Source organism: Pygocentrus nattereri, chromosome 1 (assembly GCF_015220715.1).
Source record: "Pygocentrus nattereri isolate fPygNat1 chromosome 1, fPygNat1.pri, whole genome shotgun sequence".
Taxonomy (NCBI): Eukaryota; Metazoa; Chordata; class Actinopteri; order Characiformes; family Serrasalmidae; genus Pygocentrus; species Pygocentrus nattereri.
Window position 1 is genome coordinate 42,763,100 of NC_051211.1, and position 20,111 is coordinate 42,783,210.

Sequence of the window (20,111 nt, forward strand, 5' to 3'; positions counted from 1 at the left end):
GCTTTTTCTGTGTATGCCCCCAAGTTGTGGAATGCTCTGCCTTTGGATGTTAGACTAGCTGAATCAAAGGACATTTTTAAAGGAAGACTCAAAACGCATCTCTATTCATTAGCTTTTGGTCACAGGTGATGCTTTTGTTATTTATTGGATAGTGCTGCATTGTTTTTATGGTTTTATGTCAGTTTTATGTTGTTTATGAATGTAGCTGTACTGTTTTTATAGTTATATGTATCTGTTTTGTTTTATCATTCTATTTTTAGTACTTGTTGTTTGTGAAGCACTTTGTAGCTGTGCTTAGAAAAGTGCTATATAAATAAATGTTTACTTACTTACTTACTTACTTACATGCTCCGGAACAGCTAAGGATTCAGCAGCTCTCTTTCTATCGCTATGACCTGAATGAAAGCAAGAAACTGTATAAATGTGTCAAATGCCCAGTCAAACATCATGAATGACCGCTTTATTAATGGAGCACAGAGTGCCATCAGAAGCTATTATAACTTAAAAATAATCATTTAATATAATTATGTTATCCATTGTATTATCCATTGAGAACAATATTTACATGTTGATTTAGTGCTGTAGAGATTGATGAGTTTGGAAGTTTGTTGTGTGCTTGAGCTTCAGGAACAAGGAACTGCGAGCCTATTTGAACTACTTCTTTTGCAATCTGCTGGGACTTATGAAGCGCCCTGCATAGGCCTACTATTTATTTACAAACAGCAATGTATCTCCAGGAAATTTCCAGAAGCCAAAAATAGAGTGATTAGATACACATTAGATAAACAGTGGATTCACTTCCTTCAAAGACAAGACTGGCTAAAAAAATATCCTGACCTCAATTACACGGTGAAAAAAAATCGCAAAACAAGTACCAGCATGGCCAAAATAATACAGAAGCATGCTCCACACTTGCTTTAAATCCATCTAAGGAGTGACACAAAGCAAATGTGAAATCACTTCACCTACTTTGACCACAATATCAGCAAACCGATCTCTTCAGACCACGTTCAGTGTGGCTGAGGCACTGTACCCTCACCACCTGGGTTAACCTGGGGTTCTATATGTAACCCTTAGATACCGCTTCGTAGTAAATGTCTCATAGCAGATGTATAAAAATGTCTGATGAAGTACTCATAGTGTACAGAGAAAGACAGAAATATGGAAAATGAAAGCTGCCCAAATGTAAGTAAAGCATGACATGATGTCCTACTGGACATCTGCAATATAAGCAACCTGTTTACTGCTAGATGCAGAACTAATGCCTAAAACCAAGATTCAAGTAATAAGTGAATAGTCTTGCATGTGTCCTCGTTCATTATATTACTGTGAAATCCCCTCATTTTTGTACACATTACTGTGAGGTTGACATCAAGCTGCACAGATTAATGGGACATGACAGCAACTTAGAGTTAAAAAGACAAACATTTTAAAGTTTATATATATATATATATATATATATATATATATATATATATATATATATATATATATAAATAAAAATAAAAAAATAAAATAAAATAAAATAAAACAGTGTCCTGTGACTTTTGACTCACCCTGTATATAGATGTCAAAAGTCACAGGACACTGTTTTATTTTATTTTTTATGCTGTCACAGGCCTCTACAATGCGATGCTGATGGTGGTGTTTGTTGTGGATTTTCTCAGCACAGACAATTTGTTTGAGATGACCCCAGAGATAAAAGCCGATAATAAAAAAAAATAAAATAAAATAAAACGGCGTCCTGTGACTTATTGGTGATTTACTGTAATTTTACAATATATTTGGTATTTTTTACAGCGCAGATGTCATATCAAAATGGTGCGTATGAGTCATTCTTTCTGCAAACTAAGTCTGATTTTGGTTGAGGTGGTAGTGGAAAAGCAGCCTTAGTAAAAGAACTATAAATGGTCTGTGTTTTTTCCCCTGGTGTACTTCAAAATTGGTGTGCACTTATGTACTTATGTGGAATGAATGTTTACTTCACTATCTTCCGATTCAATTTGAACAGGTAGTCATTAGTACATGTGATCATGGTTCTAACATTCTGGCAATTTTACATGTGTGGTTTATAGGGACTGGGAAGTGAATTATGTTTTGAAACTTTAATAAAGTTTAGATGGTTTTATTTTATAAAAAGATGACTTTATTCATAGCGATTTTGTCTCCATGTTAAATGGTGATTACAGAAACGTCTGTAATAGTCATTGTAGAGTCATTCTTAGGGTCTCTGCTGCTAATGACAGACCATATGTAGTCATGTACAATATACTGACTGAGATACTATTGCTGCCATAATATTTTATTGATAAAATGATTAATTTTGTCAATTCATTAGTGGATTTAGTCACATTTGGACACTGTGGCCTTTATGGAGTTTCCATGCTACACAGTTAAGCTTTATTGGTTTTCCCAGTGTTGTGAACAGAAACTTGCCCTGCATGCTTGTCCAGACACTGACGGCCTGTGAGGCAGCACGGTGCTCAGTGGCAAAAGTTGTGTAATTCCCTTTTTAGACACAGTGGACAATAGAGCTGCAGCAGTGTGGATTCCACTACAGCAGCCGCCCAATCAGAGAACAGAAAGACAACACCTCACTTGACACCTGAGCAAGGTAAACTTCCTGGACTGTGTGAGAGTAAAAAAAGCCCAGGATGATGAAATATAGTCATGCCTGACTATGGCAGAACAAGTCCTGGAAGAGTTTTGAAAAAAACCCGCAGCTGAAATAGTAAACTAATTATGTTTTTAATATATTCAGCTATTTTTGGCTTGTGCCCCTGCTGGAACTCAATACAGTGTTTTAAGTCCATTCTTCCTACCTTCCTTCAAAGGGTAGGTAAAACTCCAGACCGCTGCTTGGAATCATGTTTTCGGCATTTCACCCATTACATCACACTGGGCATCAAAGGAGCACATTATGGCACTAAAAAAGACTCAATATGATAATAATTCTTTCCTTGGTTGAGTTTGGGGAAGCTCCCCATAATTTCCCCCTGCCGTTTTTCATCACTTCATACAATAAACAAAAAGTGTCTCAGAGACGTGGGAACATAAACTTTAAATGTCATGTTTTTGATTGACACCACTGATATTGATACATCCTCTCTCTGCTTCATCATGCAGCTGATCTAGTCTATTAGAAATATCAGAATGACAGCAGATCTAAAGAGGTTTGGGCAAAAAGGAATGGTGTAATGTGCTGAAATATACTAAAATTATTTGATTTTTCTTATGACCTTTATTTTCATTCGGTTAAAATTGAGTAAAATCAGCATATAGACGTCATTACCTCAATACGAAATGCAACTGATTTACTGTCGACATATTCTCAAAGGGAGTTTCTCAGACGACTCCTATCGTTCGTTCTGTTTGTGTAAACACTTTTTTTTTGCACAAATGGAAAAAAATCTAACATCAAAAGCGTGTGGTTTCATGCTTCTAATGTCCCAAAAAATGTCAAATAAAGCGCTAACTCATGAATAAAATGCACAAATTTCAAATCACAAAATACTCTGCTTGAAGTCCTTGAATTATTCGGCCTTCAAAACCCAGCAGTTGTGTGTCCTGCCCTCTCGGAGCAGTTATGGACCATGTTCATCAGCCCACCTTGATGCGGTCACTGTCGAATACAAACACCATGTTTTGTTAGAGCTCTGTTAGAGCACAGGCTCCTCTCACACCCCACTGACTCATACTTTCTACGTCTTTGGAAGAAGGCTCTGGTTGGAACCCTGTCGGTAAGTTGTCTATCTGGGTCAGGTGAAGCTCAGTCTGGTGGGTGGGTGACCTGGTTTAAGAAGATGGCAGAAGCTGGATTACACAATCACTTGGCTGAATGTATTTCAGTAAATGATAGCAATAACATTAGTTTAATGGGCAGGGTGAGCTTGGAGGAGCACTAAAGCTCACAGACCTGTTCCAGAATAAAGGGGTGAATCAGCAGCACACGGCATGTGACACCAAATCTCTTCAGCAGCACTGAAATCAGCACAATTTTACAGTTATGTATCATCATATCAGTCCATACTTTATAGAGTAAAAGAGCTGCAAGGTTTTTACCAAAAGCACATACATTTTACATGTTACATAGCACAACATCTTACTATCTTACTATCATTATCTTGCTGAAAAGAATGGATTATTGCTGAATGGCGATGGATTATTAATGCAGTGAATTTGAAAATCTGGAAGGTAAAAGATGAAAAGAGTGCAATTTTACTTATAAAAGAGAGACAGATATCCATGGATATGTAAATATGCAAATATATTCCAAACAATTTGTTTCCAGAAATCTCCTATATTCAGTCAACATACAATTAATACACAATTACATATGATATAGGATTAACATATCACTATGCTATAAAAAAATATTTTTATGTAAAATAGTAGTAATTATTTACATTTTAAAATGATGAAATTAAAGATCACAAGTATTTATTTATTTATTAAATGTAAGCATATATATATATATATATATATATATACATTTACATATATATATAACATATAGATACACACACACACACACACACACACACACACACATACTCATCCTTTTCCAGTGTGTCTTTAATCTAAATGATGAGCACTGTAAACGTGCTCCATTGTGAGCAGGAAATGTGGGTTGCACTGGAGCGCGAGCACAAACACAAGTTCATGCGCAATCTAACCTACATTCTTTCACTCTGGTAATGAGCGCATGAACGCCAGGGGCGCAACACAGAGACACCGTCAGCAGTAGAAAAGCAGAGTGGTGGGAATTCTCCAGGCCCCAGAGGCTGAGCCTATAAAAGCCATGAAACATCACCTGCCTCAGTCACCACTGTGTGCTGGTCACACGACTTAGGCTAAACTCTGCTCAGCACTACTCTGTCATGATGCGCTGGACGATCTTGACCCTCCTGGCCTTAGCTGCCCTCATACACACCTGCCCAGGTGCGAAGAACAGGAGGGATGCCCAGGTGGACTGCTTGGCCAGGTGCATCCGTCCGAAAATGATCAATGATATGATGAATACTTTAAAGGACATCAGCAGATCTTTGCCAGTAAGTAGAGGAAAGACCACTGACAAGTGTGTAAAGAGAAGAGAGACAGAGAGAGAGAGAGAGAGAGAGAGAGAGAAATGAAAGACGGTCTATGATGAATCAGTGCTCACTGCATAACTGATGATTTTTTTTCTCCAGAATGTCAACAATGAACAGAACAGAAAACAACGATATGTACCTAAAGTCTACATTAAGGTAAGCATAATGTGTTGAAATCCAATGATAAAGAGTTTTTTTGAGGGTTACAGAATATATATGTAAGGGGCATTAGGCCATTTGGTTTTTAACAAGGTTAAAAAAACACCATGTTTTTTTTATTATTATTTACATTGTAGTTCTCTAACATAACCTGTAAAACAGATCCCAAAGCTGACTATTCAATAACCATGTAAATATATGCCAAATGATTGAGTTATTATTAAGTTACAAGTATACAGAATGGACACTGGGAAGATTGAGGTTAAGAGGTTACGAGAGTAAATGCATTAGTTCGTATGAATTCAAGTGGGTGGTAGTAGTGCACTCGTGAAACACTTTGGTCTAAATTATAATGAACAGAAGATGAACGTCGCTGACATCAACAAGATTCTGGAAATCTTCGAGGATCATGTGTTCAAGAAGCTGTGGAACAGTGAAACAAAGGATCCTAAGAGCTTCACCCACGCCTTCAATACATTAAAAGACAGCATGGAGCGCTGTGTGAGTACTTGTTCTCCTCTGCAAGATTGCAGAGTTGTAATGCAGCTAACCAATAACTGATACATAGAAGGGAGTAACTGCTATAAATAGTACTGCTTCCTTATCTTCTATGTGAATAAAAATAACCACAGTAATTATATGCCAGTGAATAACAGATGCATGTACATACAGTACTGTGCCAAAGCCAGATATCACTCTTCATTTATTCAATGTCACGTCAAATCAGTCATTAAGTGCAGAAAAAGCAGAAATATACTTAAAAATATAAGAATGTCCAATCTTTGCCTTTATTACAGCTTCTATTCTTTTCTCTCACTTTTTCTTAAAGAAATCTGCAGTGATGTTTTTCCACACATCCAAAGTTCAGTCTCAGGAGTTGGTTGCATTTTCTGCTTCTCATGATCCAACAAAAGTGGAGCTTGATTTTCTCCTCTCACGCTGTTTATCTGATAGAGACAGTTCTGGTGGTCTGCCAGGTCTTGCGTGGTTGTTAGGAGTCCCATTTTCCCACTCTGTTTTGAATTCCAGTTTTGGAAACTCCTACTTTTTCATGTTTTTTTCCTTTCACCTTCCTTTCACCTTCCTTATGCTAGGCAGTTACTGTATATTTAATATCCTAACTTACAACTAATGGCTGTTTTGACTGAAAAGTGAATAAATGATTATTGCACAGTACTGTACATATGCAGAGGACACTGTGTAGCTTATTATTTTTAATAGCTTTAATAAGTGTGCTGTATGGTTATTGACAATGGCTTATTTGTTGACCCATTAGAAGGATCGTGGTCAAGTAACACTTACTCGCAACACAAGGGAGACGATAAAGAACATGGAAGAACGATTCAAAATGGTAAGAAAAGTCCTTTTGTCGCATTCAATTTCATAGCAACAATGCATCAATTTATTTATTCATTCATTTCCTTAGACTTTGTGCAGCCACAACAATGGAGATATATGAACAACTGTGTGCTTTTGTCTTTGGCAGCTGAGTGCAGATGAGCTGTGGAGGGCAGCAGGAGATTTTCAGATAGTACTGGAATGGATCAGTTTTTATATAGGCAAAAAATCTCTGCCATACAAACACCTGAGGTCTCCTTGAAGACAAAGGAAAACATATACACACATGTAACACGTAAACTGTAGCTCAGCCATCAGTTTGTGTACTTCATACTAAGATGCACATTAATTAGAACTGTGAAAATTGCTGTAGCCCCAATTCGGACATAATACCTCATCAATACAAACAATATCTTGTTGCAACTATACCTTCACTATCCATTACTATCCAGTGAGTGACATTTCACTGTAAAAAAAAAACAAAAAAAAACAACAGTCAACTTAAAATTTTAATATTAGTTTCCTCAATTTCCTGACTTGAATTTGGTCACTGAGACATACACCTTCAGACTGTGACATGACATGTCATTCTACACCCCCAGGTTGAGAGGAGGGCTGTGACATCACTGGATTTGAGCTCAAAATCTCTTGATGAACAGGCAGTTAGACAGCTGTGCCAGTCAGGAGCTGTGACATTTCACACAGCATAAACAAAAATCATATCAAAATGTTTAACCCCTTAACATTCCAGGATTATTTCATTTTTATTTCTAAGTCTTAATCAGTAACTACAGGGACTTAAATGCAAACTAACAGAGCTTTTCTTAGATTACCGAAGGGTGTAATAAAACTTTGGGCCAACCGGCAGGTTCATGGCTTGGTAAGGGGTTAACAACACAATTTTTAGTCTCTACAATTTTAGTACACTGTGACTCTAAGTAAAACTATGTAAGCAGGAGTGACTGCTCTTTATCTAAGCTCAGAAATGCCTGAACACAAGGATACTCTTCATTCTTTCTTGGACACAAAACTTTCAATAACTTTGGCTCCAGAGTGGTGCAACTGCTTAGTCATCAGAAACTCATGGGTTCACACACCGGTGATGCCACAGCCTTCTGTTGTCTTTTCTGTTATCTGAAAAGAGGAAGCTCTCAGCCCATGCAGAAGAGATCCTGCAGGTGTGAATTACCAATGACCAAATTGGGGGAAGGTGGAAAGTGAGTGAAAATTCAACTTTTTTTTTTTTTAAAGTGAGCTTAGATTTAACTACCCTGCTGAAATAACATAGAAACCACAAGGTTTCTGTTCATTCTAAGAAGTTTTTTGAATGTCTTTTAGCTTTTCTTGATGGGTTGATATCACATTGAAAGAATTCAAATGGTTCAACAGGTGTCCCTGATTCTAGATGCATTTGATGGTTTCCTAACAGGATGTAAAGATGTCCTCCAGAAAACTCATAGTCTCTTATGGTTTCCATTAAGCCAATTCCCATCAAGTGTCAATTGTAACTGGTTCCCATGGTCTATTTTTAGTAGGGTAAACTGACATTATTAACAAATGTGAGTCATGAGACATTTGGCTAAACTAAGCTGAGTTCATGCAAAAAAAAAAGCAGGGGTGCACAACTTTGGTTCTGGTGTTCAGCGCAGGTTGATAGCTTCTCAAGCACACCTGATTGCACTCATCTGTTATTTTCCTGGACTCTGGATGATGTCAATGGAGAATGACATCACTTGCTATTGAGCCTAACAGTGGGGGAACCTGATATGACTTTAGCACGCTTTTCACTTACTTCTGTAACTTGATGCACTGTCTCAATAATGACTGAATATGTGGCTCAGGCAAGATGTAGCGATCCTTATCTGTCCGATCCCGACCTATCAGTGTTGATTTATATATTTTGTATTCAAATATTTATGCACTCATTGTTTGACAATGTTCCACAGCTAGACAATATTTCAGTACTGCATCCATATTTATTGTTTCTAAATAACTTATTTTTCACATAATTTATGACATTACAAGATTCTATTTTTATTTCTTAGATTTGATGAGTAATATGAGCAGAAATGTGTCAGAACTGAAGATACCGATGTTAAAGATTTGTACTGTGTAACTGTGTTGGAATACTTTGGAATACCTCTTAATATTGTAACAGTCTATTTAACTGATTTGCAGTTTTAATTTAAATAAAGTTTAAAAAATCTTCTCTGATCAGTGACTTTGTCTTATTGTCTGCCATGACCATCATACTGTTGTTTCTAGCATGCAGCAAGCTGTAGAAATGAATAGTAGTCACTTTGTACTGTTGGCTAGTGTAGGATAGACGCATATTTGACACTTACTAAAATCTCTAGAAGCATACTCATTTATACAGCTATAGGTAATTCAGTCAGGGAATTATGGTTACAATTCAATAGATAGAAGGGGAGACACCTTGTGTACAGAGTGACCACTTCATACTTCACCTTCACTTTCACTGAAAGCTAAACTTTCAAAACATAACTTAAAGGGAAATTCCAGGATTTTTTCTAAATGTCTGCTTAATTACAGGGTTAAGATGTAAACAAAGTAATTCAGAGCAGTTTGACATGAAATACGCTTCTAGAGAAACTTGAGCCAGAATTGTTCACAGTGGCAGTGATGGGAACCAAATGTCTGAAGGGTTTAAAGCCCTTATGGAAAGTTATTACACAAAATAGTTACAAATACGCTGCCTGATACCCAAGACCTTGTTTAATAGCTTTGTGTTTTAGGTTTAAACCTAAAATGTAATTTTTTTATCCATTCATTGGCGGAAAAGCGCATGCAAAGCCACTATTTACCATTATTTTACCATTATCAACACAACATATACAAACTCAAAAGACACTTTGATGGTTTTGGATAGTAAAGAAAAAGGATATATTAGCATTGTAGACATCACAACCCCCAGGTCCTATCACCACCACTGTGAAGAAAATATGAATCAGCTGGTTTCTCTACAAAGAACCATCATTAAATTATTCTGAATGACACTGGTTATATCTTAATGACTGAATTCTAAAGACCACCACTGGTGGAATTCCCCTTTAACACTACAACAGGCGGTATGTTGTACTACTGATTTATGGGCGAAACTCAAAAACTTTCACCATTTCACCATTTTCACTTGCAACGGCCTACTATAGCATAAACTTCCTTTCCATTAACAGCTTAAGTACATATGTAGGCTTTCGTTCCAAAACACATCACAGACCACTTTCAAGAATTTTATTTCATGAGGGAGCTTTAGACCAGGGTTATTATAGTACTAACTAAAACAATTACTAAAAGCAAACTAGCAGTGAAAAAAAACAACAACAACAACAACATCGGTGTGCTAATGAGAGTTCACACTCGCTGAGCACTTTATTAGGAATCTTGTTTCTACACCCATTGTCTGTTTCATCAGCCCCATGCACCATACAAGGTAGTTCTACAATTACAGACTGTAGTCCATCTGTTTCTCTGCATACTTTGTTAGCCCCATTTTACCTTGTTCTTCAGTGGTCAGGACCACCACAGAGCAAGTATGATTTGAGCGGTGGTGGATCATTCTCAGCACTGCAGTAACACTGATGTGGTGGTGGTGTGCTAGTGTGTGTTGCGCTGGTCTGAGTGGATCAGACACAGCAGTGCTGCTGGAGTTTTTGAACACTTCAGTGTCACTGCTGGACAGAGAATAGCCCACCAACCAAAAATATTTAACCATCAGCGTCCTGTGGGCAGCGTCCTCTGACAAAGGATAAAGGACTAGAGGATGACCAACACAAAATGTGTGGCAGCAGATGAGCGATCATCTCTGACTTTATATCTTCAAGGTGGACTGACAAGGTAGGAGTGTCTAATAGAGTGGACATTGAATGGACACAGTGTTTAAAAACTCCAGCAGTACTGCTGTGTCTGACCCACTCGTACCAGCGCAGCACACACTAACACACCACTACCACGTCAGTACAAAACTATCAATGCATAGTTCTGTGAAAAAGCATTTGATTTCTTCTATTTTTGCAAATTTGTCATTTATGTGTTTTAGATAATCCAGAGGCAGAGAAAAACAACAACAGTAAACACAAAATGCTGCTTTTAAATAATTTAAATCATTCTATTTATTGAAGATAAGCATTTATTCAAAACTTATGTCACCCATGTGAAAAAGTAATTGTGTGCTTGTCTTCTAATTGAATACTGTCTTTCTGCTGGTAAAGGTAGGCTCTGAGTTGAGACTTTCTCTAGTTTAGACTCTGTTAGTTACAAGGCTGTGTTGTAGAAGCTATTGCTTAATTGTAATTGTGTTCAACAGTGTTCCTTTTTTCTCTGGGTACCAACAGTGACTTTTTTTGGTTCTGGCAGTATCTGAGCTCAGGACTGGCTTTCTCTCTAACCTATTGGTAACTAGCAAATATACATACTCTAGATTGACAAAGCACTTCTTGTAAGTCGTTCTGCATAAGAGTGTCTGCTAAATGCTGTAAATGTAAATGTAAATGTAATTGCCCCTTAAACCTAATAACTGGTTGTGCCACTCTTTTGTTTGTGAAAATTTGAAATGAGCCTTCTACATTGCTGTGGAGGAATTGAGGCCCACTCTTTTTGTTTTTGAGCATAAACTTTTCGATAGGATTCAAGTCAGGACTTGTGTGCTTCAGATCATTGTCCTGTTGCATAATCCAACTGCACTTGAACTTTAGGTCATGAACTGATAGGAGGGCGTTCTCCTTCAGGATTCTGATTGAGAGCATGATTCCATCAGTTATGACAAGTCGTCCAGGCCCTGCAGAAACAAAGCAGCAGTTCCAAACCATCACACTACCACCACTATGTTTAACTGCTGGTTTGATGTTCTTATGGTGGAATGCAGTGTTAGCTTTATACCAGATGTAACGGGACCCATGTCTTCCACAGAGTTCCACCTTTGAATCATCAGTCCATAGCGTATTATCCCACAAGTCTTGGGGGGTCGTTCAGCTGTTTTCTGGAAATGCAAGATAAGTCTTTGAGTTCTTTTTGGTCAGCAGTGATTTGTGGAACTCTCCCATAAATGCCATTTTGCTCAGTGTCTTTCTTATTATGGATTTGTGCACACTGACCTTAACAAGTTCAAGTAACGTCTGCAGCTCTTTAGATGTTCATCTGGGTTCTTTTGTGACCTGAATGAGATCAATGTGCTCTTGCAGGAATTATTCCAAGTTTTCTTCACTTGTGCATAATGGCTTCCAGTGTGGTTCGCTTGCGTATCAGAGCCTTAGCAATAGCTTTGCAACCTTTTACAGTCTGATAGATTTCAATGACTTTGTTTTGCAACTGTATTTAAATCTCTTCAGAATGTGACATTATTTACTGCTTTTTGAGACCATCTAGCCTGCTTCACTTAGACCCAATCTCATTTCACCCCTTGCCCCTATCACTTAAGCCTACCCTTCTGTTATGCTCATTCACATCTAGGGGTAGGGTGGTCCCGATTGTTGTTGAGATGGAGGGGTAGGGTGAAGTGTTGGGGCTATTTGGCCCTTCAAACGGAGATTTTTCAGAGGCACACTACAAACGGAGGCTTATGAGAAAATTCCCAGAATGCTATAATCATCGGCAAGATGGCTTTACAAGCAGCCAAAGAGACACATAAATGTAAGTATTTCTCTGTTAAAAAGCCGCTGTATTGTAAGAGACCATTGTAATAGCATTTTATGGTCACATCCCGTTCCACCTTAAATGGTGCAGCAGTTACGTTCTGATACGTGAGGTTGCCTCACCATTTAAGGTGGAACGGGAAATCGATCATGAAGCTGGCGATTAAAAAGTTCAGCTTCATAACACCTAAGAATTCTTGGTGGCGATAATAAATAATTGCCCCCTCTTTGAAGGCGTATGATGCCCTAAATGTATTTAAGCAGTGAGGAGCTGAACTTTCCCCTCCTCTGCTGTCCCTGCTGGCTTTTTTATTCGGTGACTCGTTTGATTGATTGACGTGTAAAACTGAAGTTGTGAATGAATCTTGAGCGCCCTTTCTTTTCACTCTCCTTCGGATAAAAGGCAAATGTCAGTGTGATATACCATTATTACTGTAGTATGGAGACAAAGCAGCAAAACACGTCCTGATTATTTTTCCAGCCTATTTTTAATATGATTCACCTGTCCTGTCATGTGACACACAAGTGAGATCACCACAGCTGGAGGTGGCATATCGGAAAACCTCTTTTCGTTTGTTTACGTAAAAGTTGCTGATGACAACTGATGATGTATCCGGTTCCTGATGGGTCGTCCCATCTCATAGGGGGAAGATTTCAACCACTGGCCCTTCTAACTCAGTTTCAAGGAGGAGGGTTACACTCGAAAACAAGGGGGAGGGGTAAAAATAAGGGATTGGGGTGTGGCTGGAGAAACCAAACCCAATTGTCAATTGAATTGGGTTAACTGGTTGATCTAGGAGCTAAGGGGGCAATTACTTTTTACATAGGGTCTGTTAGGGCTGAACAGCATTTTTCCTTTAGTAAATGAAATTATCATTTCAAAAACAGCATTTTTTTATTTACTTGAATTATATTTGTCTTATATTAAAATTAGCACGATGATCTGAAAGTGTAATAAATATGCAAACATGGAAGAAACTGGGTAGAGGGCTTAAGACTTAAGACAAACTGAAACTGAACTAAAATCAAAAACTAAAATTTAAAACTATACCTATCCTTTACACCTTCAAGATATATCAATGTTATAATATAATAATACCAGCTTAGAGAAACAAAAATGTGTTTTCCATTTCCATACATGTGTCAGCTGTTATTCTTTTCAAAAACTCATTATACCCAATATTTTTCCAAACGGATATACAACATTTTGGAATAAAACATCCTGTATTGATAACCTACCCCTGAAAAAATGGGTGACACATTTCTTATTTTCTGTACTTTTTGCTTTTTTCCTGACATTTTTGAAAGCATGACTGGTGTTTTTAGCAGCATTTTTGTTTGGTGTAATGTTCTTAGAGACTGCGGCCTGGCTAAACCACTGAAAGTTTACACAGCCCGCTGCAGGGCTGACAGAATGCAAGACTCTGTGTGCCCGTTTCTCATTGGCCCTTAAAATCATTCTAATCCCCACTCCCTTCCAGTGCACTTGGCCATGACAAACCCAAAGAGAGCTGTAATGTAACGCTGAGCTCTGATGCAGCATTTAGGACAAGCAGTCAGCTATATGGGATAACACAGAGTCATAGAGACCTGCAGGTGGAACACGTGGCCTGAACATGTGTTTTATCCTATTCTGTGGCAGGTGGCGCTGTTTCCTTTTATTGCTCCTATTATGTAAAGAAGCCACATGAACACTCAACATGTACACTTCTTCTGGTGCCAGCTTTTATTACCAATTCACAATCAGTTAATGATATGTGTTACTGTTCTCTGATAAATCTAAAGTGAGAAGATGTGAATGCAGATATGCAGACCTTTTCTTCCTTCATCCTTTAATCAGCAACAAAAATAAACCAAGGTATTGCTTGGCCTACAAAATGAAAACATGCAGGCCTTAAATGCACTGCCTCTAAGGCTGATGTGACAAAGTTTTTGTGTGCTGACTCTATTCGAATATGATTGGGTGGAAATGCATGACTCAATTAAATTACATAATTACTTTTTGAGTGTGTATGCTTCAGCTTCAGACCATCACTCTCATAACAACATCATTTACAGTTATTACAGTTAGAATGAGTAATTACTGAATAAATCTAAAGATTAAGAAAGGATTTTAGTTTGGAAATGTGGGATGTCGTGCACTGTAATCTGTGGCACACCATATGAATAAACTAACCCATGTGGGTGTCACATACGTACACTGACTGAACGCAGGACTCATATCCCACATTAGTTATTACAGCGGTACCTTAGCTAGTACTGTTGACTAATCCCTGTTGGATGTGTTTAATATCCTTATTACATACAGTAGCCGCCCAAAAGTATTTGGCCATTCATGCCATACTCAGAAATGTTGGCTTGATTGGTCAAAAAAATTCAAACCAAGTGGCAGTAGCCTTAGAAAAGTCTGGTTGGAATTCCTCTCCAGGCTTTCTCCACACAGAGTGTATTTGATGTTGTGCCTTATTAAGGTTTACTCATGGTAAAACTGCCCAAATGGGTCCACTGTATACATTTTTTAACCTATTTTCCAGTCTTTAGCCATGAAAACAGTGTATATGTTCAGATCATCCTACTGTACAGCACAAATCTCCTTACTGCTTCTCATATATGTTTCTTTGTTTTTTTGTTGATCCTACAAGAGAAATTTGGCATTTCGGTGCCTAAAAACACCCAGTCTGGGAGCAGCAAAGCATCACCAAAAGAGCAGCGCCACCTGGGGCAGTAGTGGCTTAAGTGCCCTGTCCATCAGCACAACCGGCTGTACCTGGGATTTGAAATGGCTTTCTGGTTACTGGGTCACCTCTCTCACCAATAGCCTACCAGCCACCCCAGATATTTATAGATACTCCTGTAAAGTATCCATTTCTGAGATATGAGGTTTTGCTGTGACAGTGACAAAAATGATTTTGCGTGGGAATCATTCCCCTCATCTCTAAACCCAATGCAATACTTCATGTGCACGTTTGTGACACAGCTAACCTGCTTTTTAAAGTGTATGGCATAATGGATCCATTGGTAGCATCCTCCATGGCCCGACGAGAGGTCACCCGCTGCTGGAGATCACAGCCATACACCCTTCTTTGCCGGCTCTAGATGAACCAGTCCAAGGCCGAAAGGGAACTCTGGACTTTTGTCTAGATCAGCCCACAGAGACTAACACCTCATCACGACCCCCAAAAAACATGACCCACAGTTTTTTATCACACATCTCCCTCTGCTTTAAGCTTTGTGGAGGTTTCCTTCCTCTCTCTCTATATAGCCTTCACAGCTTAAGTTTCCCGGTTGTTATCATTATGCTTGACTGGCCGGTGGCCACACTGCATCTGTCCTGGGCACTCTCCATTAATTTATATAGGACCACATTAGAAATAACAATCTATTTGTCTCTTTCTCACTTTCTCAGTGGCCCACACACATAGCAGTTCACCAGGAATTGTCTCAGTCCTCCCGATGGCCAGTCCATCCCTGAGCAGATCCCATTGGATGGCTCTAACAGGATGACTGAACGAGTACTGTACAATAAAAACAAGCAGGGCCAGCACATCAAATCAGGTCCAGACAACAGTACAATGTCTTTGCAATTTCCCGTGCCTGTTTTCATATGGCATGCCATCATACATGACCTTATTACAAACTTTCACGGCTGCTGGAGGGACTTTTTTTCTTATTTGTAAATAATTGATAAATAATAGATATGTCGATTGTCCTAAGCCTATTTTCCTCATTTTATCTCATTATTAAATTGAGACAAAAAATAAGAATAAATAATACATATTTATATTATATATAAATTATATATTATTATATATCTCATATATATATATATATATATATATATATATATATATATATATTTATATAACTTATATAATAATAATAATAATAATAATAATGTATAAAAAAATGAAAATACATTACTTTGTCTGTGCTTTCTGTGTTGTAAAAGGTGGCTCAGTTTTGGGGTTCTATGCTTTCACATTCCAAAAATGTAATAACACCCCTGTTTTTTTTTATGCGATTGCATACTGTACTAAATACTATTACAAGCAGTTAGAATTCACTGTGATGTTCCAAAAAAATGCAACTACCATAACAAAATCTTTATTTAAATATTTTGTCATTGATTGGTGAGACCTACACTGCAACAAATGAAGTTAAACTGGCTCCAACATTTTGGATACACAATGGTAGCACTGGACATTATTAAAATTCAATACTGTGACATTCTGTGATATACATCATCAGTTGACATGGAGGTCAACATTAAAAGTCCTCATTAATAAAAATGAAGGAGTTGATTCTTTATTTCTGAGTATTTTATTTCGCTCTCTTGAAGTTACACTAAATGCAGCCAGATAGGAAGTCCAACTGGGGTGTTATGTGAAGTCTCCCATCCACTTGCACACATGTCACACTGGTATATGGATGCTACAGGCTATGTTCTCAATTTCTGTTGCTTCTGTTCATAAATAACTGCTAACCTTTTATTTTCAGACTGAAGACACATGTTATATGATATGTTTAGAAATAGGAACAACAAAAATCTTAAATGTAATGTACATGTGCCTGTGTGATGTGTGTGCACACAAAGGTCTTCTATGGGGGGGTTAAAATTTACACCTAAAGTGGCTTTCCTTGACATTTCGCTACACGAAGAAGTTTTGTTTGGTTTTACAGCTCATAGTAAGTCATACTGTGCCCTAAATGGCAACAAGAAGTACATTTATGACCTTTATGAAGACTTGGATGTGGTTTAATGAGCTGAGAGAAGTTTTTGGGATGTATTTATTGAAAGGATTTGGGTGATTATTGACTTTGAGTGCTTGTTAGCAACATTAGCTCCATAGCTCCAGTTTAAAAGTGAAGAAGCAAAATTTGGACACCAAGACTGTCTTGGCTGGTCGACTACATCTATGGTTAGTGGAAAAGTGTGGAAATTAGATTTTTTTTAGACTGAACTGTTCTTTTAACTATCTAGTCTTTGTTATTAGGAAAGTGCTAAAAGCTAAAATAAAACCACTTGATTACAGGGACACCACTATTTTATAAGAATAATGCTTATTATATGTCAAATATATTTCTAAATACATTGTTAGAAGGGGAAAGAAATATCACAGTACATCAATATGTAGATGATATATACACAATGGAGGACTATTTTCTTCTCGTCCTATTTTAGCTTTCCAGTAGAATGGGATATTCTGGAGCAGCCACACATCATCATGCCCAATGCCAAGCGTCACCTAAATCTCTCCAGTATTGGGGTGCGAAGCAGTGGAATTGCATTTTCTGGAGTAATGTAACATCCAATACCTTTGGGAAGTGCTGGAGTGGCATTTGTGATCCAGAATCTTACAACTTCACAACTTGACCTCACTAATATTCCCAGAAGATCAGTAGCTATCAGGTAGCAAAGGGGGAACAAACTCTCTATGAATTCCCTTGAATTCTGAAGAAACGCTGGATGACAACAAACTTTCTACATATTAAACATAGGTTTGTATTGTAGTGACTGTGGCTATTTATAAATCTATGTTACAGGGGAAAAATTGCACTGTAGCCTGTGCAAAACACTCTATGCTTGATGTATCACCAATGGGGTGTGACTCATAAGTGAGGCAGCATTTTGTTAGAGTGGCGCCCTCTGGTGGTGAAAAGCTGCATTGCTTACCTGCCTGTCTGCACAGTTAACATAAATTAAAGGCTGCTAATTAAAATGCATAATTTATTAAATAAAGATATGAAAGTGATATAACACTGTGAAAAAGCCTTAAGCAACCAAGAAAACTGTTAAAAGGCTATTTGTCTTGGCATTAGAAACACAATATAACATTATAATAAATACAAAATAAGTATTAATAATAATAATTTATAAGTATTAATAGCATAAAACATAACTAAAATTCTTAGTTTTTAAAGCAATTATTAACACATTGGTTAGAAGAATAGTTTGGTAAGAATACTCGCTCCTCTCCAGCCACTGCGTGGATTTCATCAGCAGCACCTGATTTAAGTTAATCAAAGTGGTTTGATGTGAAATGGTTCATTGTAGAGAAACTTACCTGCTCTCATTTGATAATAGGATGGGAACCAGGGGTTGCAATAGCCAACATAAATACTGCCATTTTATTATGTGTTCAAAATGACCAGTGAACCCACAGATCTCTTCTGAAGTTTATGTTATGTGGATAAGGGTAAAATAGTGCTTATTCTGAAAAATAATATATTTTTGATGCTGTTTTGCTTTATAGCAAACTGTATGTACCATGAATGGATTTTTAAAAACTATCACCACCACTGAGAAAAATTCTGAATCAGAAAGTGCCCCTAAAACAGAACGTTTCACATCAAACCACTCTAAATGATTTTGTTTGCATTTTAAAGATTATGTAGAAATTTGGAAATTTCTCTTTAAATTGGTCAGTGTTTATTTTCTTGACTGCACTTAAAATAATGTCTAAAATTACTTCTACAATGCCTGCCAAATAAAATGTCCACATTTTGCATTGCACAAAAAAAAAGAAAAAAAAGAAAAAGAAAGTCAAGCCCATCTCTGTTCAGCCATACTGCTGTCACGATTACAAATTCAAAGAAATTCACTTGCCAACTCACATGCAAACCTAGGAACTTTTATGGTTAGGCCTCTGGGCAGGTTTATGAAGCCCAAAGAGACTACGCTTGCTCTTTAGAATTCCTACGAAGGCTTAGTGAGAGCGACAGCAGAAGGAGTTCCTAAAAGTCAGTGAACTCTGAAGCATAACCACAAATTTCTCTACTCCTGCCAGCCACAAAGCCTATGTGCAACGGAGGGGTGAAAGCAAACGCACATGCATATGCATGCATGCATGCACATACACATTAACACAGAGAGCTCTCTGCAAAAGATTTGCACTCTTTTGGCCTAAGTGGGGCTGTGGGCACAACAGACCACATACCAAGTATCGAGTATTGCTTTGGAAATGGGTAAACCAATAAGCAACGAGTGCAGATACTCTCAGACAACTGTAATGCTTTATATAATTACACAGTTAGCAACACACCACGCTCTGTCACATGTATACAAATGTTGAACTGGCCCAGTTGACCTCAATTTGGGATCAAGATAGCAAGAAAAACAATGTCTAGGTAAGCATTATTGGGGCACATATGGCAGGAGATTCAGCAACAAAGACTACTCAACTTGTTAGTGTTTCAATAAGAACAATGACTAAAGTGAACAGATATATGGGGAAAAAGGTTACAGTAGGGTTACAAAGTTGAATGCTAACATTCAGTGACAGTGATGCTATTAAATTAGTGCAACATGTAAGAAAAAAAGAGCAACTGTTCCTCCAGCAACTGAGAATTACATGATCAGGCCATGCCAGAGCATTCCAAATACAACTACACAGTAGTACCTACTTTAAGGATTCATCGAGGGTTCTTTAGTAAAGAAAATGGTTCCATATGGAAACCTGAACTCTCACAGAACTCTTTGCATGATTAAAAGTTCTTTGCATCGTAAAATGGTTCCTCAAACTGATGGAGGAAATGAAAAGGTTTTACAAAGCACCAAAAAGGGTTCTTCTGGTGTAACAAGCCTGTGTTGTAACAATAGTCGAGCCCTCTTTGGTGCTATATAGAACCCTTTTTAAACAGGTTCTTTATAGAACCATGTACCAGATGTTGTCCATCAATCTGAAAATATCCTTTCACAATGCAAAGAACCTTTTAATCTTCTTCACGGTTCTATATAGAACAATTTTCTTTACCGAAGAACCCTAGGAGAACGATGTTTTTTAAGCGTGTCGGGTTGCTGTGCATAAATCCTTTGTTACAAAAAACGAGTGCAGATTTGAGGGTTCAGTGGTGCAAAAATCATATACAGAGATGT

General features: G+C 37.7%; 1 protein-coding gene across 1 annotated transcript; it reads left to right on the forward strand.

The window, feature by feature from the left end:
* The first annotated feature begins 4,883 nt into the window (after positions 1 to 4,883).
* Positions 4,884 to 6,849, forward strand: il26 (interleukin 26). The gene is made up of 5 exons (XM_037538056.1): positions 4,884 to 5,051; positions 5,190 to 5,246; positions 5,610 to 5,750; positions 6,526 to 6,600; positions 6,736 to 6,849. Exons 1-5 carry the CDS (start codon positions 4,884 to 4,886, stop codon positions 6,847 to 6,849), a joined length of 555 nt encoding a protein of 184 aa, XP_037393953.1.
* Positions 6,850 to 20,111: the final 13,262 nt, after the last annotated feature.